This window comes from Myotis daubentonii, chromosome 9 (assembly GCF_963259705.1).
Source record: "Myotis daubentonii chromosome 9, mMyoDau2.1, whole genome shotgun sequence".
NCBI classification, from domain to species: Eukaryota; Metazoa; Chordata; class Mammalia; order Chiroptera; family Vespertilionidae; genus Myotis; species Myotis daubentonii.
Genome location: NC_081848.1, coordinates 82,255,387 through 82,274,129, shown reverse-complemented (window position 1 = coordinate 82,274,129; position 18,743 = coordinate 82,255,387). Strand labels below are relative to the sequence as shown.

General features: G+C 57.7%; 1 protein-coding gene across 1 annotated transcript; it reads left to right on the top strand.

Annotated features, from left to right (window-relative positions):
- The first annotated feature begins 376 nt into the window (after nucleotides 1–376).
- SPINDOC (spindlin interactor and repressor of chromatin binding) lies at nucleotides 377–10,391 on the top strand. Its single transcript, XM_059710335.1, is given in 7 exon segments — nucleotides 377–717; nucleotides 4,328–4,657; nucleotides 4,741–4,890; nucleotides 5,018–5,161; nucleotides 5,373–5,573; nucleotides 9,699–9,747; nucleotides 9,749–10,391. Coding segments are annotated over 7 exon segments (1,287 nt in total). The 5' UTR covers nucleotides 377–590; the 3' UTR covers nucleotides 10,035–10,391.
- The last annotated feature ends 8,352 nt before the right edge of the window (nucleotides 10,392–18,743 follow it).

The window sequence follows — 18,743 nt, the reverse complement described above, 5'->3', positions numbered from 1 at the left end:
AGACAACGTGCCCACGGCCCCCCGAGAGCCGCAGGGCGGAAGTCATCCCGCCCGCGCTCTTCCCACGCCCGGCGCCCTCCTCTCCGCGCCGGCCCCCTCCCGCCGCGGGCAGCTCCCCACGGAGGCCCATCTCCTCGGGCCCGCGCGATGCGTCCGGGAGCGTCTCAACCGACAGCGGCCTGTGGACCGGGCCGCGCGGCTCCGGACGACCCTCCCGGGCAGCCACAGGGCCCCCGTTCCCGGCCGCGACCCCCGCCTCGGCCCCGGGCTGCGGGCGCCCGCGAGCCCTGCCCGCGGCCCAGCGGGTCCTGGGATTCTAACGGGGCCGCGTGCGCGGGGCGGCGCCGCCTGTGATTGGCCGCGCCGCGCTGGGGGGCGGGCCCGCGCCGGGCGGCCCGCAGGGCGCCGACAATGAGGCTCCATAAAAGGGAGCGGCGGGGGGCTGGGGCCCCGGATTGAGCCCTCCCCACCCGGGGTCCCGGCGATCCTGGTCTCGGGGAGGCCCGGACGCGGCCGTCGCAGGCCGGCGGGCGGCGGGGAGGGGGCGGCGGCGGCCTGCGGAGCCCGGTCGCGGCGGCCCCGGCCGCACCATGGCCCTGAAGGCCGAAGGCGCCGCGCTCGACTGCTTCGAGGTGACGCTCAAATGCGAGGAAGCGGAGGACGAGGACGAGGCCGTGGTGGTGGCCGTGATCCCGCGGCCCGAGCCGATGCTCAGAGGTGAGGATGGCGGGGACGCCACTTCCGCGTCGCGGTGCGGGCGGACCTGCCCCCGCGCGCCCCTGCGCTGGGGTCCGGCCGACCCCTCCCCCTCCGGGGCTCGGAATCCCCGGCCTCCCGCATCCCCTCCCCCGCCCGGGGTCTGGAGCCTTCGATCCCGGCCCCCCCGCCGCGCTCCGGATCTTCCGGTGCCCGAGCGCCCCCTCTCCCGAGCCAGCCGGCGGCCGGGTCCCCGGAGGCGCCTGCTGTCCGCGGCCGTGGTCCCCCGCCCCGCCGAGCGGAGACGGGCCCCGGGCCGGGCTGTGCGGTGGGCCGAGGGCCCGGCCTGCGCGCGGCCGCTGGTGGTCCCGAGCGGCGCGGAGGATGGAGGTCGGCGCCGCTGCCTCCGGCCCCGAGGCTCGCGAGGGCCCTGAGGCTCCCCGGCCCCCACCTCCACACCTGGGCCCTCCGCTGGCGCGAGCCACAGGTGTCCGGTTCCACAGCTTCAGGGGTGAGTGGGGTGCTTGCTGCACCCGGTTGCACAGAAGTCCTTGCCCGGAGAGGGGGGGACCCTCGGCCCCCCTAGGAGGGGAGTGGCCGCGGGAGGGGGCTCCGGTCTGGGAACTTTCCCCAAAGTCTTCCGGCCTCAGGACGAGGAAACAAAGGGCCACCTTAATGGGAGCAGCACTAGGCATGGAAATGCAAATAGCCTTCACTCCGGACACCTCGTTTTGGGGGGAAGTACCCGGTGGTGGGGCGGGGGGGGGGGGGGCAAGCCATTCGCTTTACCTCCGGGACGGAATGGCTGCTGCTTCCGATTGGAATCGGGAGGGTTCGGAAACGAGTGGGGGATAAAGGCCCCATCCCCGGAGCTCTCAGCCCGACAGAGAGGTGACTTCCCAACTTGTACTGGTGTTTACGGAGCGCTCCGAGCCAGGCTGTTAGGGCTGAGGAACTAGAAGCCCAGAGAAGCTGATTATGGGACGCCTACTATGTGCCAGGCACTATTTTAGGCCGGACATGCCAATGGCCATAAACAAGGAGGAAACTGCCCCTCTGGAACGCACACACGCACATACTAAGGACCAAAGGCAGGCAAACAGATCAGCGCGTAGTATGTCAGGTGGCGATCCGTGGTTCCGAGAACACGAGAGCCGAGGAAGGAGGAAAAAGAGTGGGGTCCGTGTTTCATTTGGAGTATGGAGTGGTCGTTTCTCTAAGGAGGTGCAATCTGAGCGCAGACCCAACGGAAGGGTGGGAGTGAACCGGGTAGAGACCGGGAGGAAAGCCGTTGAGGCAGAGGGACTTGCCAGTACACGGGTCCTGAAGCCAGAAGCTTCTTGGAAAGGTCCCGGTGGGAGAGAAAGAGGAGGAATTCAAGGTTTGGGGCCTGAGCACCGAGGATGGGCTCCCCCCTTCCTGAGGTGGGAAGTCTGCTCTGCAGGCTTGGGAGGTGGGGAGTTGGGGTTGGAACATGGCGAGGTGGAGGTGCCTGTGCCATGCCAGTGGCGAGGTCAGGTAGGAAGTTAGACACGCGAATCCAGATTTCATGGGAGAGTCTGGCTGGAGGTATAAACACGGGAATTGTCAGCAGGCAGGCAGCGGGACCAGACGTGAGAGGAAGAGGGTAGACAGAAGCGCGCTTGTCGCTAAGAAGCCATGGGTGCTCCAGCGATTCCAGGTCGGAGATGGAGTCATTCTCAGACATTTCTGAGCGCCACTCTCTGCCGGGCACTATTGATGCTGTTGATACAGGCGGGAAAGATCAAAAGTCCATGCCCTCAGGGGGCCCACAGTGCACATAGGAGCATTACAGAGCACACACTGTGCCAGGTGGTGATGTGTGCTGTGGAGGAAACGAACCGGTGACGGGAATGGAGTGTGCAGGTGGCATGGATGGCAGCTGTTTGCAGTGGCAGAGAAGGCCATGGTAGCAATGTGGTTCTTTAGCCACAACCTGGAGGAGGTGAGGGAGCCATGCAGGTTCCTGAAAAGAGAGGATGAGGGAGGGAGATGAAATGAGGAGCTGGCATAGGGGCTGGAAAAGAGCCCCATGAAGTAAAAGAACCACAGGAAGGTGGTACCTGGAAGCTGAGTGATCAGTCAGAAGACGAGGGTTAAGAGCCGACTGCTGGGTGTAGCACTGGTGACCTTGGTGAGAGCTGTGTGGACGAAGAGGAGGAAAGAAAGCCTGATTCCAGCTGGGGTCCAGGTTGCTACCCATGGTCACATGGGAGTTAGATGCAACCCCACTTTGGACCTGGATCTTCTGAGTCCTACCCATTCCCCTATCCATTCCAAATGCCACCTCTTCCGTACAGTCCCAGGTGCTGGGGCCCCCCATATTTGCATTTCGTCCCATCCTCGGATGGGCACGAGCTGTACCCATGAAGGGTCTTAGGCACTCCGCACAGCCCTGAGCTGCCTGCCTTTGCCAAGCTACCAAGAGCGCCTGCCCTGGCAGCGAATGGTCCTTGTGCACAAAGGGCAGGTGCCAGGCAGCCCCATGGGGAGAGGTTACAGCTGCAGAGGCTCAGGGGCACTGAGAGGCTGGCTTCGATGGGATGGGTGGCCTTCTGAGGGGCCTCAGCAGGTGAAGAAGCAGGCACGTAGCTCATTCACTGACCGGAGGCTCATTGAGCATCTCCTCTCCTAGGTGCCCGGCCCTGTGGGGACAATAAGGTGATGAAATTTACCATCTTTGACCTCAGGAAAGTGTGACATGATGTCAGACATGGATGTGATAAACTGCCAGGGAAGCTTCCAGGCATGAGCATTTGAGCAGGTCCATGAAGGGAGTGTAGGGATTTGCCAGACTGACTGGGGATTCTGGGTGGATGTGCCAAGACTGAAGACTTAATTTGTTTGTTTAAAACAAACAGTTCATTCTTGTATTGTTGTTGTTATTATTATTAATTATTACCTAACTTTTGCCCATCCCTGTAGTGTTCCAATAGGAGACAAAGGCAAGGGATACTTATGCGAAAGGGAAGGGGACGTTTTGTCAGTATACCGAAGGCATTTCTGGTGGCGCAGATAACCTAAATAGTGAGGCTAATTCTAAAGAACGTTTTTAATTTTCAGTTCAGTGGTCATCAGTCTGGTAGTCATCGTATCTGCTTTCTTGTTATCCTTGCAAACAGTGCTTTAGGCCCAGTCCGAAGGCATTTGCCCTTTTAACATCCCAAAGGTTTGAGGCATAAGACGAGCAAGGTAGCTCCTCTGAGATGACAGCTCCAGCTCCGTTTGTTCTTTTTTTTTTTTTTTCTTTTTTAGGATGAAAGCTGAAGGATTTATTTTGTTAAAAATTTTATTGATTTCACAGAGGAAGGGAGAGGGAGAGAGAGATAGAAACATCAATGATGAGAGAGAATCATTGATCGGCTGCCTCCTATGCGCCCCCCACTAGGGATTGAGACCACAACCTGGCTATGTGCCCTGACCAGGAATTGAACTGTGACGTCCTGGTCCACAGGTCACTGCTCAACCTAAAGCCACACCAGCGGGGATGCGCCTCCCGTACACCACCAGGTTTGGGGACTAGTGTCCTAACTATGGCCACCAGTGCAGTATTGCCTAATAGTGGCCGTGGGCACCTTTGCTAACACCGCCCCCTCCTCTCCTTCCGTAGTGGCTCAGCAGGAGAAGACCCCGCTGCCCAGGCCCAGCCTCCTGGAGGCAGGCGGCCATAGCTGTGAGGAGCCCAAGCTGCAGATGACTTGGGAGCAGGAGTTCCTGGTGGGGAACAGCCCGGAAGGCAGCGGGCGGGCGCTGTGCATGGTGTGTGGGGCCGAGATCCGGTTCCCCTCAGCGGACACGGCGCGCGCGCACATCCTGGAGCAGCACCCGCACACCCTGGACCTGAGCCCTTCTGAGAAGAGCAACATCCTGGAGGCCTGGGGCGAGGGGGTGGCCCTGTTGCAAGATGTCAGAGCTGAGCAGCCATCCCCACCCAGCTCAGGTAGTTGGGCCTGGGGTGGGGGTGGGAGCAAAGCAGACCTGTGGGGACGCACGTGGCACTCACGGGGCATTTGCCCCCTTCAGACTCGGCCCAGGACGTCAGTGCAGACCCTGACTCTGCCCCGGACCCTGCCAGAATGCCAGCAGAGATTGTCGTTCTTCTGGACTCTGAGGACAACGCAGTCCTCCCGAGAAGGACCCGGCCCAGGGGACTCCGCCCCCTTGAGCTTCCAGGTCAGTCATGGGGAGCCAGTGAGGCTGAGCTGGGGGAAAGGGAGGCACAGGCCCGGGTTCTGGGGGTAGAGCGGCTACGGGCAGAGAGCTTCAGCAGCGGGGTTCAGGCATATTCCCTTTTTTGCAGTTGCCCCTGCCATAGAGCCAGTAAATAAGAAGCCTCGTAGTCAGAGATGGAAGGAGCCCCCGGAGGAAGAGCCGGTCAGAAAGAAGAAAGGCAGATCCATGACCAAAAACCTGGACCCGGACCCGGACCCGGACTCTGACTCAGGTGAAGGGGGAGCCCAGGTGAAGGGGGAGCCCAGGTGAAGGCACATGGAGGCTCTGGCTGCGGCACTCCAAACCGAGCCAGTGATGGTGGCAGGGCCCAGGCCGGGGGCACCTACACGTCGCCTCCGTGGTGCTCAGGCCTCCAGGTTCTGGCCTCAGTGGGGGAAGGCTGCCCCCTCCTGGGCTCACAGTCCCACCCTCCTCCCTTGCAGACCCCTCGTCGCCTGACTCGCCCATGGAGGCCTTCACAGCGCCCCCCGAGGTCCGACACTTCACGGATGGCAGCTTCCCTCCCGGCTTCGTCCTGCAGCTCTTTTCCCACCCCCACCTAAGGGCCTTGGACGGCAAGGGCGCACCCAGGGAGGGGCGCGCGGCCGAAGGAGGCCTCCCCCCGCTGGAGAGCCCCTCTCCAGGTGAGCTCCCGAGGGAGACCAGGGGCGGGCAGGCGGCGTGGGCTCTGCCTCCTGGAGGCTGCTCCTTGATGTTTGGCGCTTGGGTTCCTGGGAGGTGGGGGCTGGGCAGGCGGATTGAAGGACGGGGCTGGCTCTGAGCCGAGCTTTCCTCACAGGCCTTGGTGCGTCCTGGAATGGGTCCTGGAATGGGTCCTGGAATGGGTCGTTAGGTGGGACTAGGCCAGTCCTCCCCCAGGGTGACTCCCAGAGTTGACTGCAGCTGGAGCCTGAGAGGTGCCCCCGGGCCTGTTAACAGGAGACTAGACCAGTGGTGAGCGCTGAGCAGACACCTCTGGGGAGAGCAGCTCAGCGAGCTGCCGAATGACAGCCGTGAGCGCGTGTTTTTGTAGCACATCCTACTGATCTTGAGAAACTTCTATATGCAGTTCACTTGGTCCCTACGAAAGTGCCTTTTCTAGAGGAGATTCTCAGCGATGGTTCCTCCTTCCCCGCGATGCCTGGTTAGTTTCCTGTGGCTGCTGTAACAAGTTCCCACAAACTTAGTGGCGTACAGCAGCACAGTGTGTTACTTTTCTGTTCTGGAGGTCGGAGGTCTCCCTGGGCCAAAAAATCCCGGTGTCGGCAGGACCGCGTTCCTTCTGGAGGCTCGGGGAGCCTGCATCTTGCCTTTTCAGGGTTCTAGAGGCCGCCCGCATTCCCTGCTTTGCCTCCTCTTCCATCTTCCTGGCCCTTGGTGGCCAGCAGACCCTTTCTCGGAACGCCATCTTTGGCCTGACTCTTCTGCCACCTCCTTCCCCACTTAAGGACCCTTGTGACTACACCGAGTCCACCAGATCGTCCAGATGAATCTCTAGTTTAAAATCACCCGACTGGCACCATCAGTTCCAGCCATGTTGAGCCTAAGTCTGCAGCCTTACTTCTCCTCTGCCGTGGAACTTATCTTCACAGGCCCTGGGGACCTGTGTTCTGCTTATACCACAGTCATGGTGTTCTGCCTATACCAGTGGTCAGCAAATTGCGGCTCACGAGCCACATGCGGCTCTTTGGCCCCTTGAATGTGGCTCTTCCACAAAATACCACGTGCGGGCGCAGTAGTACAGTGCGATTGAAACTTCGTGGCCCATGCGCAGAAGTCGGTATTTTGTGGGAGAGCCATACTCAAGGGGCCAAAGAGCTGCATGTGGCTCGCGAGCCGCGATTTGCCGACCACTGGCCTATGCCATAGTCATGGCACCAGCAGAGGCAGGGCTCCAGTGAGAGCAGAGCACAGTGCAGTGGCGGAGGCTGAGCCTGCTTCCTCTTGGTTTCGCCAGGCCAGGCACTGCTCTCAGCGTCTCGGGCTCAGGAAATGGTCTTGAAGGAGTGAGTGAGTGAGTGGTGCAGGGAGTGCCTGGCCCAGCCTGTCTGAACGTGCGTTTGGAGTTAGAGCCCGGGGAAGATGGCACTCGAGAGGAGAAGCACGCGTGCCCCTTCTCCAGCCGCATCTCTCGCTGTGGTGACCATTCGTGATAGTTGGCTCTGTGTCCGCAGACCGCCCCAGAGCTCTGCGTGTGCAGCAGGCGTGTGCCTGCTTCCTCCCCATCTCACGGCGGGCGTCCCTTCACGTTGATCCGGTTTTAACTGGCTCAAGTTTCAGCTTGAGTCACATTCCGGTCCTGTCTTCCTGAGACTGCTTGGACTTGAACGTTTCTGAGTCTCCTGTTGCCTTGGGTCACGGCTCTCAGTGGCTGCCTCTTCCTCTGTTCAGTGGGTCTGCTTTCATTCTCAGAACAGCCTTCATTTTGAGGCTTGGGTTCCCTGTGCCCAACTCCACCTCCCTGGAGTAGGGAGTCGCTGAGCAGGGAGTCCCTGAGCCCTGGTCCCTTTGGGTGAGTGGGGAAGACTTGAGGCTCAGCAAACTGAGTAAGTGACGTGAGGGGTGCAGGGGCTGCAGGCATTCCCCGCAGTGGCAGGATCTGTGGAGTTGGGACTTGGCCGGAAGCCACAGAAGACACTAAACAGCGCCACAGCCAGTGTCCTGCCGCCCAGCGCCAAGCGAAGGCCCGTGGAAAAGGACGTGCGGGAGGCGGCCTTTGTCCCCCAGAAGCCGTGGCCGGGGGGACAGGTTGGAGGCAGCCAAGGCTCCGCCCCATGCTGGTCCTGTGCAGAGTGAAGGTTCCACCAGCACTGCAGGCTCTTCCAGGACCTCAGAGCTTGGCTGGGTTTCTCGGAAACTGAGGCTTCAACCGACCGTCTCTGCTTGGAGTTGTTTTACGTATTAAAGTTTGCTGAAGGTTTTATTTGAATAAAGACACTACCACTTTTAAAAGTTTACAGATCAAGGTTTTAGAAGTTGGAAAAATTCTCTGGTCAGGTCAGCTGAGCGGATGGATACGAGTGTGAAGCAGTCAGGAAAGACTGGGGCTCTCCAAGGGCCTTGTAGGATGAAGGCGGGAGGGGGCCCAGGCCGAAGGGGGCCCGGAGGGCACCGGCTCCCGTTTTACTGAAGAGGACGCCAGCCTTGGGAGGTAAGGCCCCTCGCCCGGGCCCCTCGCCCGGGCCCCTCGCCTGGGTAGCGGCAGCCTCTGTGCATGTCACCGAGCCCACCACAGGTGGTGTATAGGCTCCCCCGCCCCCCCCAGGCCACATCCTCTGCCTTTGCTCCCTCCCTGTAACTATCACTCCTCCAGAGGCCAGCCCTGCAGACCCATTGCCAAGGCCATCTCTCCCCGCGGACATTTCTCTGTTATCCATCAGTTTTCTTCTGGGTTTTGGCCAGCAGCCTACACAAAGCTATTTCTCCCTTCTTACCCCGCCCCCCTCCCTAGCCACTGTCCCATTTGTCTGTGAACTTTCATCCGCTTCCTGGAATGAAGCTCCTCAGGTCAGGATGCTGGCCTGTTTCACGTACTGTGGCACCCCGGTGCCCGGCACAGAATAGGTGTTGCTTACTCGGCATTTGGTGAGAGAATGAGTAAGTGCCCAACCGTGGGTCAGGGTGTATACTCACTCCCTGGGTGACCCCGCCCAGAATTGCAGCTTTAAACACCACTCTTGTGCTCACAACTCCTGCCTTGACCCTCCAGACCTCTCCTCTCCCCTCTGTCCCCACCTCTCTTCGAATTGCCCATGTGACATCTCTACTTGGGCTACACGTTCTCTCAACTTGGCACATCGGCGCGGAACCCAGTCTCTTCCCCTCGCCCCAGTCAATCTGGTCTTCCTCAGTCTTTTCTCTTGAGGAAACTGGCCACCTCATTCTTCAGTTTGCTTGGGTCAAACCCTCAGTCATCCTCTTGTCTCTCAAACCCGCATCAAACCATTGACAAATCTGTTAGCTCCACCTCCAGGTGTGTTCAGAATTCACCTTCCTGTCACCACCTCCACGGCAGCTCCCCTGTCCAAGCTGTCCCTTGCCTGGTTCCTGGGACAGCCTTCCAGCTAGTCTCTGGCTGCTTACCTTTGCCCGCTGTGGCCTGGCCTCAGAGCAGCCAGTGTCCCTGTCAGACACCACGTCTTGCCCTGTCCCTCACTCTCCAGATAAAGCGTGCGTCCTCGTGGTGATGTGATCCTCACCCGGGATCTTTCCGGTCCCTGCACCCTCACGGCAGGCACGGGCCCTGTCTTCCCCCCACCCGGACGCTGCTCCCCCAGCTCTCTGCCGAGCTGACCCCTCGCTTCCTGTCCATCTTTGCTCACGGGTCAGCATCCTGAGACCCTCCCTATCCCCTTCCCTGGCGGGCGTTTTCCTTTGCATCTGTCTGCATAGATCCTATTGCATCTCTTGTTTATTCTCATTGATTGGCTCTCATCACTGGGACGTAAATTCCAAGAAAGCCACTTGCTCTGCTCCACGCCTGCCGTTCCCCTAGCAACTGGAACGGTGGGGCAGAGCAGAGCGTGGTACCCAGTAAGTCATTGTTGATAAAGGAGCGAATGAGTGGGATTCGGCCTGTCCTCAAGGAGCTTCTGTTTATCGGGAGACAGACCAGCTTCTGAGCACAAGCAGAATTTGCTCATTGGGCTTCCGCACACCGGGCACTGGGCTCCGGAAACGGGGTGTGTGTGCGGAGACCTTCAGGAACATCCTCAGAGTGGGGTGTCTGGAGGGCCCTGACCCTGCTCTCTGCTCCCATTCCTGCCCAGGTCCCCCTTCGGGCCTTCGCGGGACGCTGGATCTCCAGGTGATCCGGGTGGATGGAGGCGTCCCCGGCAGTCAGCCTCCTGCAAGATTGGTCCAAGCATCCCCAGGGCACCAAGGGTGTGGGAGCAGGTGACACCCCAGATCGCCGCGGTTTTGTTGGAATCAGCACCACTGGGGGCGGCGAGAGGCAGGGAGTGGTGTATAGGTTCCTGTTTTCCCAGGACGAGGACGGGGAGGAGGAGGCCCTGTCCCCTTTCGGCTTCTCGGCTTCCGCTCCGCCACCTGATGAAGAGCGCCAAGGCAGGGCGGAGGCGGGGAGGGGCAGCATCCACTGTTAGTCAGGGGGGCCGTGGCTGAGGCTGGTCGTGGTAGGGCACTGGGCCTGTGGAGAACCCCACCCGATCCTTTTGCTGACCCAGACCTCTGTCCCCGCCGCCGCCCGCCCTCTCGCCGCTCACCGTTCTCCTTTGGCGCAGTGCCTTACACCAGAAGGAGGGGGCCACCGCGGGGTTTGAGCTGAGTCCCACTACCTCGGAGGACGCCCCTCCTCCCCGTTCAGGCCCCTAGCCAGGAGGCCTCCATTACCTCTTCCCCGCCGCCCCCTGGGGCTTCATCACTCCCACTCCTTTTCTCCTGTTTTCCGGTTGTATATAAATCTCCTTGTTGACAATAAATTATTTTTTTTTATTAAGAGAGTTCCGTCTGGGCCATCATTGGGGGGAGGGGCTAGCTAGGAGGATAGCTGGCTTCCTGGGGTGACCTTGAGGGGCAGGAGGGCTGAAAGGTTGTCCTGTCAGGAGGTGGAAGGCCCCACCCCAGAGGTAGGGACAGGACCAGGGCAGGGCTTTGTTGGTCCAGAGGCCTGGGGCTGCCTTGGCATCAGTCAGAGAAGCACCCCCCCGCCCGCCCTGAAAATGTGCTTGCTGACTCCCAGGCCACTGTCCGAGAGGCCATGGCCCAGGGGTCCTCACCCTAGGAGGTGAGGCTTAACCTGACCTTTTTAAAGGGAAGTGGTGGTGGCCAGCCCCAAGCCAGCCTGCAGCGGGAGAGATGAGCCCTTCCCCGCCCCACGATGGGAAGGTGGGCACGCGGGTCCTAAACGCAGCCCTGCCTCCAGCATTTCAGCTCTGTGCCCAGCTGAACACTTCAGTTTAATTGACCCGAGCCTTTGTCCTGTTTCCCGTTCCCCAGACCAGGAGGTGGCCCACCTTGGGTCTTCACCAGATCCCTTCCCCTCCGAAACTACCATCACAGGCCAGGGACGGTGAGGACTTGTTTTTCCCGTTGGTACGGCGCTCTGAGGAAGGGCCCGGGAGCTTCCCCCAGGCCCCGCACAGCACTGCCCCGTTTGGAGTCCAGGTGCAGGTGGGATAAAGAGGGGAGTCCCCATCTGCTCCTGATAAATACTGAGTGTTCAGGGAGAGGGCGCAGCTAGGGCCCAGGGCAGCGGTTCCCGTATGGCACTGACTCAGGTTTGAGACCATCCAGAAAGCCAATTCCTAAATCAGGCAGGATCTGGTTTAGAAGGATCTGGGCCTGAGGTCGCTGTTACCTGAGCTGGTGTCACTCTTGATCCAGGCCAGATGTGAGGAATCTCACTGATGGACTCATGGGACGTGGTCCTTTCTCCCCACCGGGCTCACTTGGAGCCCAAGGATGTATGGGGCCCTGGTCCAGGGGAGGTTAGAAGACTAGTGCTGCGTCGTGGAGAGACGTCAGCGGGCAGAGATTCCGGACCCACTGTGTGGTGTCAGGCGGGCCATGGGGTTTCCGTGTCTGCCACCACTTGTGCAGGTTGGCATCCCTCCCTAGCAGGAAGGGATGAATGATGCTGAAAACCGGGCTCTGAAACAGGAATGTGAATTACTGCCGGTGATCCCTCTTCATCCTTTCAATCATGGGACTGTTTACATTCATGCCGACGTGCTTTTCAACAGCGTGGCTGTGTTGCTGGACGTTCACAATTGAGAAAACGTATATACAAGCTCGCTGTAAAATCGTGAAGCTAAGTGCACCTTCACCGCTGTTAACACGATTCATGGTTGGACCCACTAGACTGTGAGCTCCTTCTGGGCAGGGACTAGTTTGCAGTGAGTTCGTTTTCCTAGAGCCCTGCATAGGGCCTGGCGCATAGTAGGTGCTCAATAAATGTTTGTCAAGTGCCCTCTTGGCTTGTGTTTGTATGTGACGTTTTTTCAACGTAAGCTGGTCCCTGGAGTGCAGTTCTCTGCATAGGGCGGCTGCCACAGTGACGGCAGCCCCACCTCCCAGCTGGCATATGAGCACGTGTGGCTGGGAGCTGCCACTGGGCGCCTCTGGGCTTCCAGGGAGAAAGAGGTAGAGAGCGTGGGGCCAAGGGCATGACTCCACCCGGAATACAGAGGGGAGTTTCTGAACATAGGTGACTGATGGCTCAGGATCCCCCACCGGGGCTGGAGCCTCCATCCCGGAACACCACCAAAGCCTCACAAATACCTCCCAGGGCTGAGTGATGAGAACCAACCACGACTTGGGTTGAAGGGGTGGGGAGGAGGGTGCCTCTGCCCCTGGCTCCTGACACCCACGCTCCTCGTCCCCGCTCCTCCCTTCCGCTCTGAAGCTGGCACCTGCGGCCCCTCCCCGTTGCCCTCCTAGGTCAGGAAGATCTTTCTGGATGCCAGTGATAGCCTGTGGCAAAGCCGGCCTGAGACAAGGGAAGCAGCAGCACCCCTCCTTGAAGAGAAGCTAGTGTGTGAGGGTATGGTTAGGGAGGGGGCCCGGCTGGGCCCTTGGAGCACCCCTTTTGCGTCACCGGTTGGCCCATCACTGGGCTACTGTGTAGCTCACATGAGATGGCATCTGGGCCCTTTGTAAACTGCAAAGCCCTACACACGCCTGAGGTGTGGTGGGGGGCTGGGGGGCTGGGGGCCGGGATAGGAGAGTGTCTGATGGGGTGGCAGACCCTCTCTGTCTCCCCCACCGGGTCTGTTGGGAAGGGAATGCCCAGCTGACCTCCCCAAGGCGGCACAAGCAGGGAGGGGGCAGCTGCCTGCAGCTGGGGTGACGGGGAGGCTGGTTCCACTGCACCCGGTGGGTCCGCCCACCTTGGAACCAGCTGCCTCAGCCCAGGCCCTTCCCCAGAGGGAACAGCACCTTCCCTCGCACAGAATGCACCAGCCTCCAGGGAAGGACGAGGAGCCCTTTGGGGCTCCCCAACACCAAGTCCCAGCCCCAGGCGCCTCAGGCCCCACATCGCCCGAGAAGCAGGAGCAGCAAGGGGGCAGGGGGCAGCCACCCGTGGGCTCAGATTCCACAAACACGCATGATCCCCTGAGCAGGAGCAGCCTGGTCCCCACTGTGGGTCTCCCCATGGTGTGCCCGTTGTGTGGGTGAGGAAACAGGCACTGCGCGATGAGCCGGGTGACCTGTCTGATGTGCCGAGCCTAGGTCTGACCCCAGGGCTCTTGCTTCTACACTGCAGGCCTGTTTCGGCTTTAGGAAGACTGCCATCTTCCCTGAGAGCCAGGGTGGGAGAAGGAGGGTCATTCACAATGAGAAACCCTCCGCGGCAGCACCCCGTCCCCTCCAGCACGCTCATGGTGGTGCCCAGTGTCCTCCTCATCCCAGTTTCCAGAGCCCCCCAGGGCCCGGCACTGCTGCGATCGTGCCCTGTGCCCCGCGGTGCCGGCTAGAGAGGCTCACTGCAGATGCGGAAGCTTGCGCATCTCACCTGTCCTGCCCGCAGTGGCTGGGAACCAAGCCGAGGGCTCTGAGCGTGGAGGCAGACCTGCTCCTCACCTGCCCCTTCTCTCCAGAGGTTGGCTCCTGGGCCGCTGGGTGGGCCCTGCCTGCTGACCCTGGCCTCACCCAGGGACCTGTGACCCTGGCTCAGGCTGGGCTTGGTGTTTGGAAGCCACACAAGCAGTGGCTGGTACAGTGATGTCCACATGAGCTTGGGCCACTCTAGGGGGCAGAGCATTGGGGTGGGGGCGTGCTTCTCCTAGCCCGACCCTGTCATTGCCCCTCACTCCCTTTCCCTGACGTGGGGCGAGTCCTCTTGCCTACCATGGCACCCACGTCTTCATTTGCCTCCCAGAGCCTCGCCCCTGGCCCTCCGAGGTCAGAGCTGGTGGAGACAGCTGTATGCAGACTGTGGCTCGGAGCTCGGGCTCGAGAGGCCACGCAGATCCCAGCCCACAGCTGTGAGATGGGTGAGATGCATGTGCTGCTCCAGGTGCTGGGGATACAGCCATGAACTTACAGCCGTGAACAAGAGAGACAGCCCACTCCCTGGCTCCCCTGCTCCAGGGGAGACACAGCAAACAAGGTTCCGGGTGTGTCCCGCAGGGAGGATGCTGGGGGGAAAAACCAGCTGTCATGGAGGGGTGCTTTTTTTGTTGTTATTCTATTTTTGATCATGGACATTTTCTTTTCTTATGTTTTATCTTTTCTGTTTTTTTATTTTAATATGTTTTTATTGATTTCAGAGAGGAAGGGAGAGGAAGAGAGAGATAGAAACATCTATGGCTGTCTCCCGCATGCCCTCTACTGGGGATCAAGCCCACAACCTGGGCATGTTCCCTGACCGGGAATCGAACCGAGACCTCCTGGTGCATGGGTCAGCACTCAGCCAGTGAGCCACACCAGCCGGGCTGATCATGGACATCTTCACCCCAAAGAAGACAGAGAATAGCATAAAAAATGCCCGTGTACCCCACTTCAACAAATATGGCCAATTTGGTTTCTCTCTATCTCCCCACATCTCTCTTCCTTCTGGACTGTTTTAAAGCAAATCCCAGTCATTATACCATTTCATCTGTAAATAGGTCTGTTTGTGTCTCTAGGAGATGAACACGCTGTTTGCGTCATTATCACACTTTAAAAATTAATAATCCCTTAGCCCAGCCAGTGAGGCTCAGTGGTTGAGCGTCGACCTATGAACCAGGAGGTTGCAGTTTGATTCCCAGTCAGGGCATATGCTCGGGTTGCGGGCTTGATCCCTCGTGTGAGGCACACAAGAGGCAATCGATCAATGATTCTCTCTTAAGGATGTTTCTATCTCTGCCCCCCTCTCCCTTCCTCTCTGAAACGAATAAAAAAATTATTTTTTAAAAATCAATCATCCCTTAATGTCATCTAATATATAGTCAGTGTTCCCATTATCCAATTGGTCCAAGAATATCTTTTATTTTTTTTAAATATATTTTATTGATTTTTACAGAGGAAGGGAGAGGAATAGAGAGAAACATCGATGAGAGAGAAACATCGATCAGTTGCCTCCTGCACACCCCCGACTGGGGATGTGCCCACAACCAAGGTACATGCCCTTGACTGGAATCGAACCTGGGACCCTTCAGTGCGCAGGCCGACGCTCTATCCACTGAGCCAAACTGGTTAGGGCCTGACTGGTTCTTTTTCATGTCTCTCACCTTCTCACTAAGATCCTTGAAAGTCTCAAGTAGCCTTATCACCATGGTTTTAAACTCTGTATCCAGTAGTTTGCTTGCTTCCATTTCTTTCATTTGTGATATGTTTATTTGTCTTTGCATTTTCGCTGCTTCCCTGTGTTTGCTTCTATGTATTGGGTAGAGCTGCTATGTCTCCTGGAGTTGGAAGAGTGGCCTTGTGTAGTAGGTGTCCTGTAGGGCCCAGTGGCTCAGCCTCCCCAGTCACTTGAGCTGGGCACTCCAGGTGCACCCTGTGTGCACAGCCGTGTAGTTGAGCGTCTTCTGATTGGGTGCCAGACCAGCCTGTTCTGCGCCTCCGCCCCTCCTACAGGTCTCAACCTACTTTCTTTATGTCTCTAGTTGTAGGACTTCCATTCACCTGGCTTTCAGGCGGTTCTGGATGATGCTTGATAATTATGACACATCGTAATTAAAATGCCAAGGGCTAAAGACAAAGAGAGAATCTTAAAAGCAGCAAGAGAAAAGCAGTTAGTTACCTACAAGGGAGTGCCCATATCACTGTCAGCTGATTTCTCAATAGAAACTTTGCAGGCCAGAATGGAGTGGCGAGAAATATTCAAAGTGATGAATAGCAAGAACCAACAACCAAGACTACTCTACCCAGCAAAGCTGTTATTTAGAATTGAAGGTCAGATAAAGAGCTTCACAGACAAGAAAAAGCTAAAGGAGTCCATCACCACCAACCCAGTATCACATGAAACATTGAAGGGTATTATTTAAAAAGAGAAAGAAGGGGGAGGAGGAGGGATAAAAAAATATGAACAATTAAATGGTAACAAATACATATCTATCAACAGCCAAATCTAAATAAATAAAAATCAAAATAAATGAACAAAAAATCTAATAAAAAAATAAACTGGTGAATAAAAAAGAATCAGAAGAATTGAAACATGGAACAGATTGACAAATCTCAGAGGCAAGGGTGGTGGGGTGGGACGAGATTAACCAAAGACCTTACCTATGGACACAGTAAGGTGGTGAAGGCCTGCGGTGGGGCAGGAACCGGGTGGAGGGGGCAGTGGGGGGCGGGGAAGGGGGACATCTGTAATACTCTCAACAAGAAAGATTTTAAAAATTAAATAAAAAATTTGTGGTGAAATACATATAACATTTACCATCGTAACCACTCTTTTTAAAATATAAAATATATACATATTCTTATTGACTTCAGAGAAGAAGGGGCAGGGGGAGAAAGATAGAAACATCAATGATGAGAGAGAATCATGGATCATCTGCCTCCTGTACGCCCCACAGTGGGGATCGAGCCCCACAACCCAGGCATGTGCCCTGACTGGAAATCGCACTGATGACCTTTGGTTGCCCAGGACAACGCTCAACCAGCTAAGCCGCACTGGCCAGGGCAGCCACCCTTAAGTGTACGGTTCCGTAGTAAGTACATTCCTGTGGTGCAGCCAACCTCCAGGACTCTTCGTGAATATCTTTTCACAGGAGGTTTGTTTGAATCAGGATCTGAGTAAGGTGCACACATTGCACTGGGTTGGTGTTTCAGCCTGTAACAACCTTTCCTTCCTCTGTTTTTCCTTCTTTCTTTTTCCTTGATTGAAAACACTGTGCTCTGCCCAGCCGGCATGGCTCAGTGGTTGAGCGTCGACCTATGAACCAGGAGGTCACGGTTCGATTCCCAGTCAGGGCACATGCCCGGTTGTGGGCTCCATCCCCAGTGTGAGGTGTATAGGAGGCAGCTGATCAATGATTCTCTCTCCTCATGGATGTTCCTATCCCTCTCTCTCTCTGAAATCAATAAAAATAATATTTTTTATAAAGAAGTAAAAGAGCCAAAACCGGTTTGGCTCAGTGGATAGAGCGGTGGCTTGCGGACTGAAAGGTCCCAGGTTCGAATCCGGTCAAGGGCATGTACCTGGGTTGCGGGCACATCCCCAGTAGGAGATGTGCAGGAGGCAGCTCATCGATGTTTCTCTCTCACTGATGTTTCTAACTCTCTATCTCTCTCCGTTCCTCTCTGTAAAAAATCAATAAAATATATTAAAAAAAGAAAGAAAAGAAATTTAAAAAAACACACAACACTGTGGTCTGTAGACAGAATGTCCTGTTCTGGTTCTGGCTGATTGCGTACCCGATAGGGTTTGCATGTCCCTCCTTGGGGGATGCGGTGTGGGGTTGAGCGCTTCCACGGAGCCATGCAGCTAAATAGGGAAAGGGAGTTGGGGGGGGGGGGGAGGGGACAGGAGGCCAGAACCCTGGGGCTTTGTTCCCCAGGGGCTCACAAGCACCCTGCCTTCGTGTCAGACATTGTTGGAGGCGCCAGGGACCCCGCTGGGAACCAGAAAATGTCCCTGCACTCCTCGGGGCTGGAGACCTAGACACCGTCCTCCAGGAGAGCAGCGATGCCCCTGCCTGCCGGCTTCCGGGGCTACCTCGGGCTCCGGGTACGTGGGCCAATCATCTGGCCTGCCGGCCTGCCCACCTCCTCCAGGAAGCCAGGGAGAGCCCTGGACACCAGCTGGTACCAACTCCGAGCCTGAGGCTGCTGAGGGCTGGTCTGCCGGCCTCCCCCACATGGGAACTCCCTGAGGGCTGGGCTCTTCCCGCTCCCTGGGCCTGGGCCGTTCCCTCTCCTGCCAGGCCTTCCTGGCGGCCCTTTGCATGTCCTTGGCATCAGATTCAGTGTCACCCCCTCTTTCTTACCTTCAAACCAAAAACATCGTTTTCCTCTGGAAAGAGCACTCACTTGAAACAAACAAACAAAAAAAACCCTCCATTTTTAACCAGTTACATTAAACGCAGCACGCGCTAAAACGGGAACCCAGCTTCCTAGAGTAAACTGATGATCCCGAAGGTGTTACAATTCCCTGGGAAAGTCCGTTTTCACCAAGTTACTCCATCCAGTCCCGTCCCCCTGCTCCCGCAGGCCCCAGGTCGTTTGCTTTGGGTACCCCTCTGCGCCCCATGAAAACTGCCCACATCTGCTTTCTCCTTTGCTTCTCACAGGGCCTCTGCCAAAACCAGCCTGGCCCCCCATCCGGGATATTCGGCCTTCTCAGCCATGGAGGAGGCAGAACCCCCAGGCAGTGACCCGTGTGGGGGTGTGGCTTGGTCTGAAGGGCACCTCCTCCCAGGAAAACAGACTGTGAAGGTGCCCTCCCTGCCTGGCGCCCCTCCCCCTCCCACAGGTTGGTCTGCGGTGGCCGCTGGGAGCAGCCGGACCTTTCTTCTGCAGAAAACACGTGAGCCAGGCTGGCAGGGGTGCCGTCCCCTCCGTGCCAGGCGCGAGTCCAGGTCATGGGTGAGGAAGGGCAAGACGAGTGTTGTTGCTGGGTTAGGGTTTGGGACAGTGTCTTGGCCCATTCGGCTGCTGCCACAAAATTCCATAGACCCGTGGCTTACAAACAACAGACCTGTACTTCTCACTGTTCCGGAGGCTGGGAGGTCCAAGATGGAAGCGCTGGCAGGTTCGGGTCTGGCCAGGGCCCTCTTCCTGGTTTATAGAAGGCAGTCTTCTCGCTGCGTCCTCACACGGTGGAAGGAGCAAGGGAGCTCTGTGAAATGGCTTTTTCTTTTTTTAAAAAAATATACATTTTTATTGATTTCAAAGAGGAAGGGAGAGGGAGGGAGAGACAG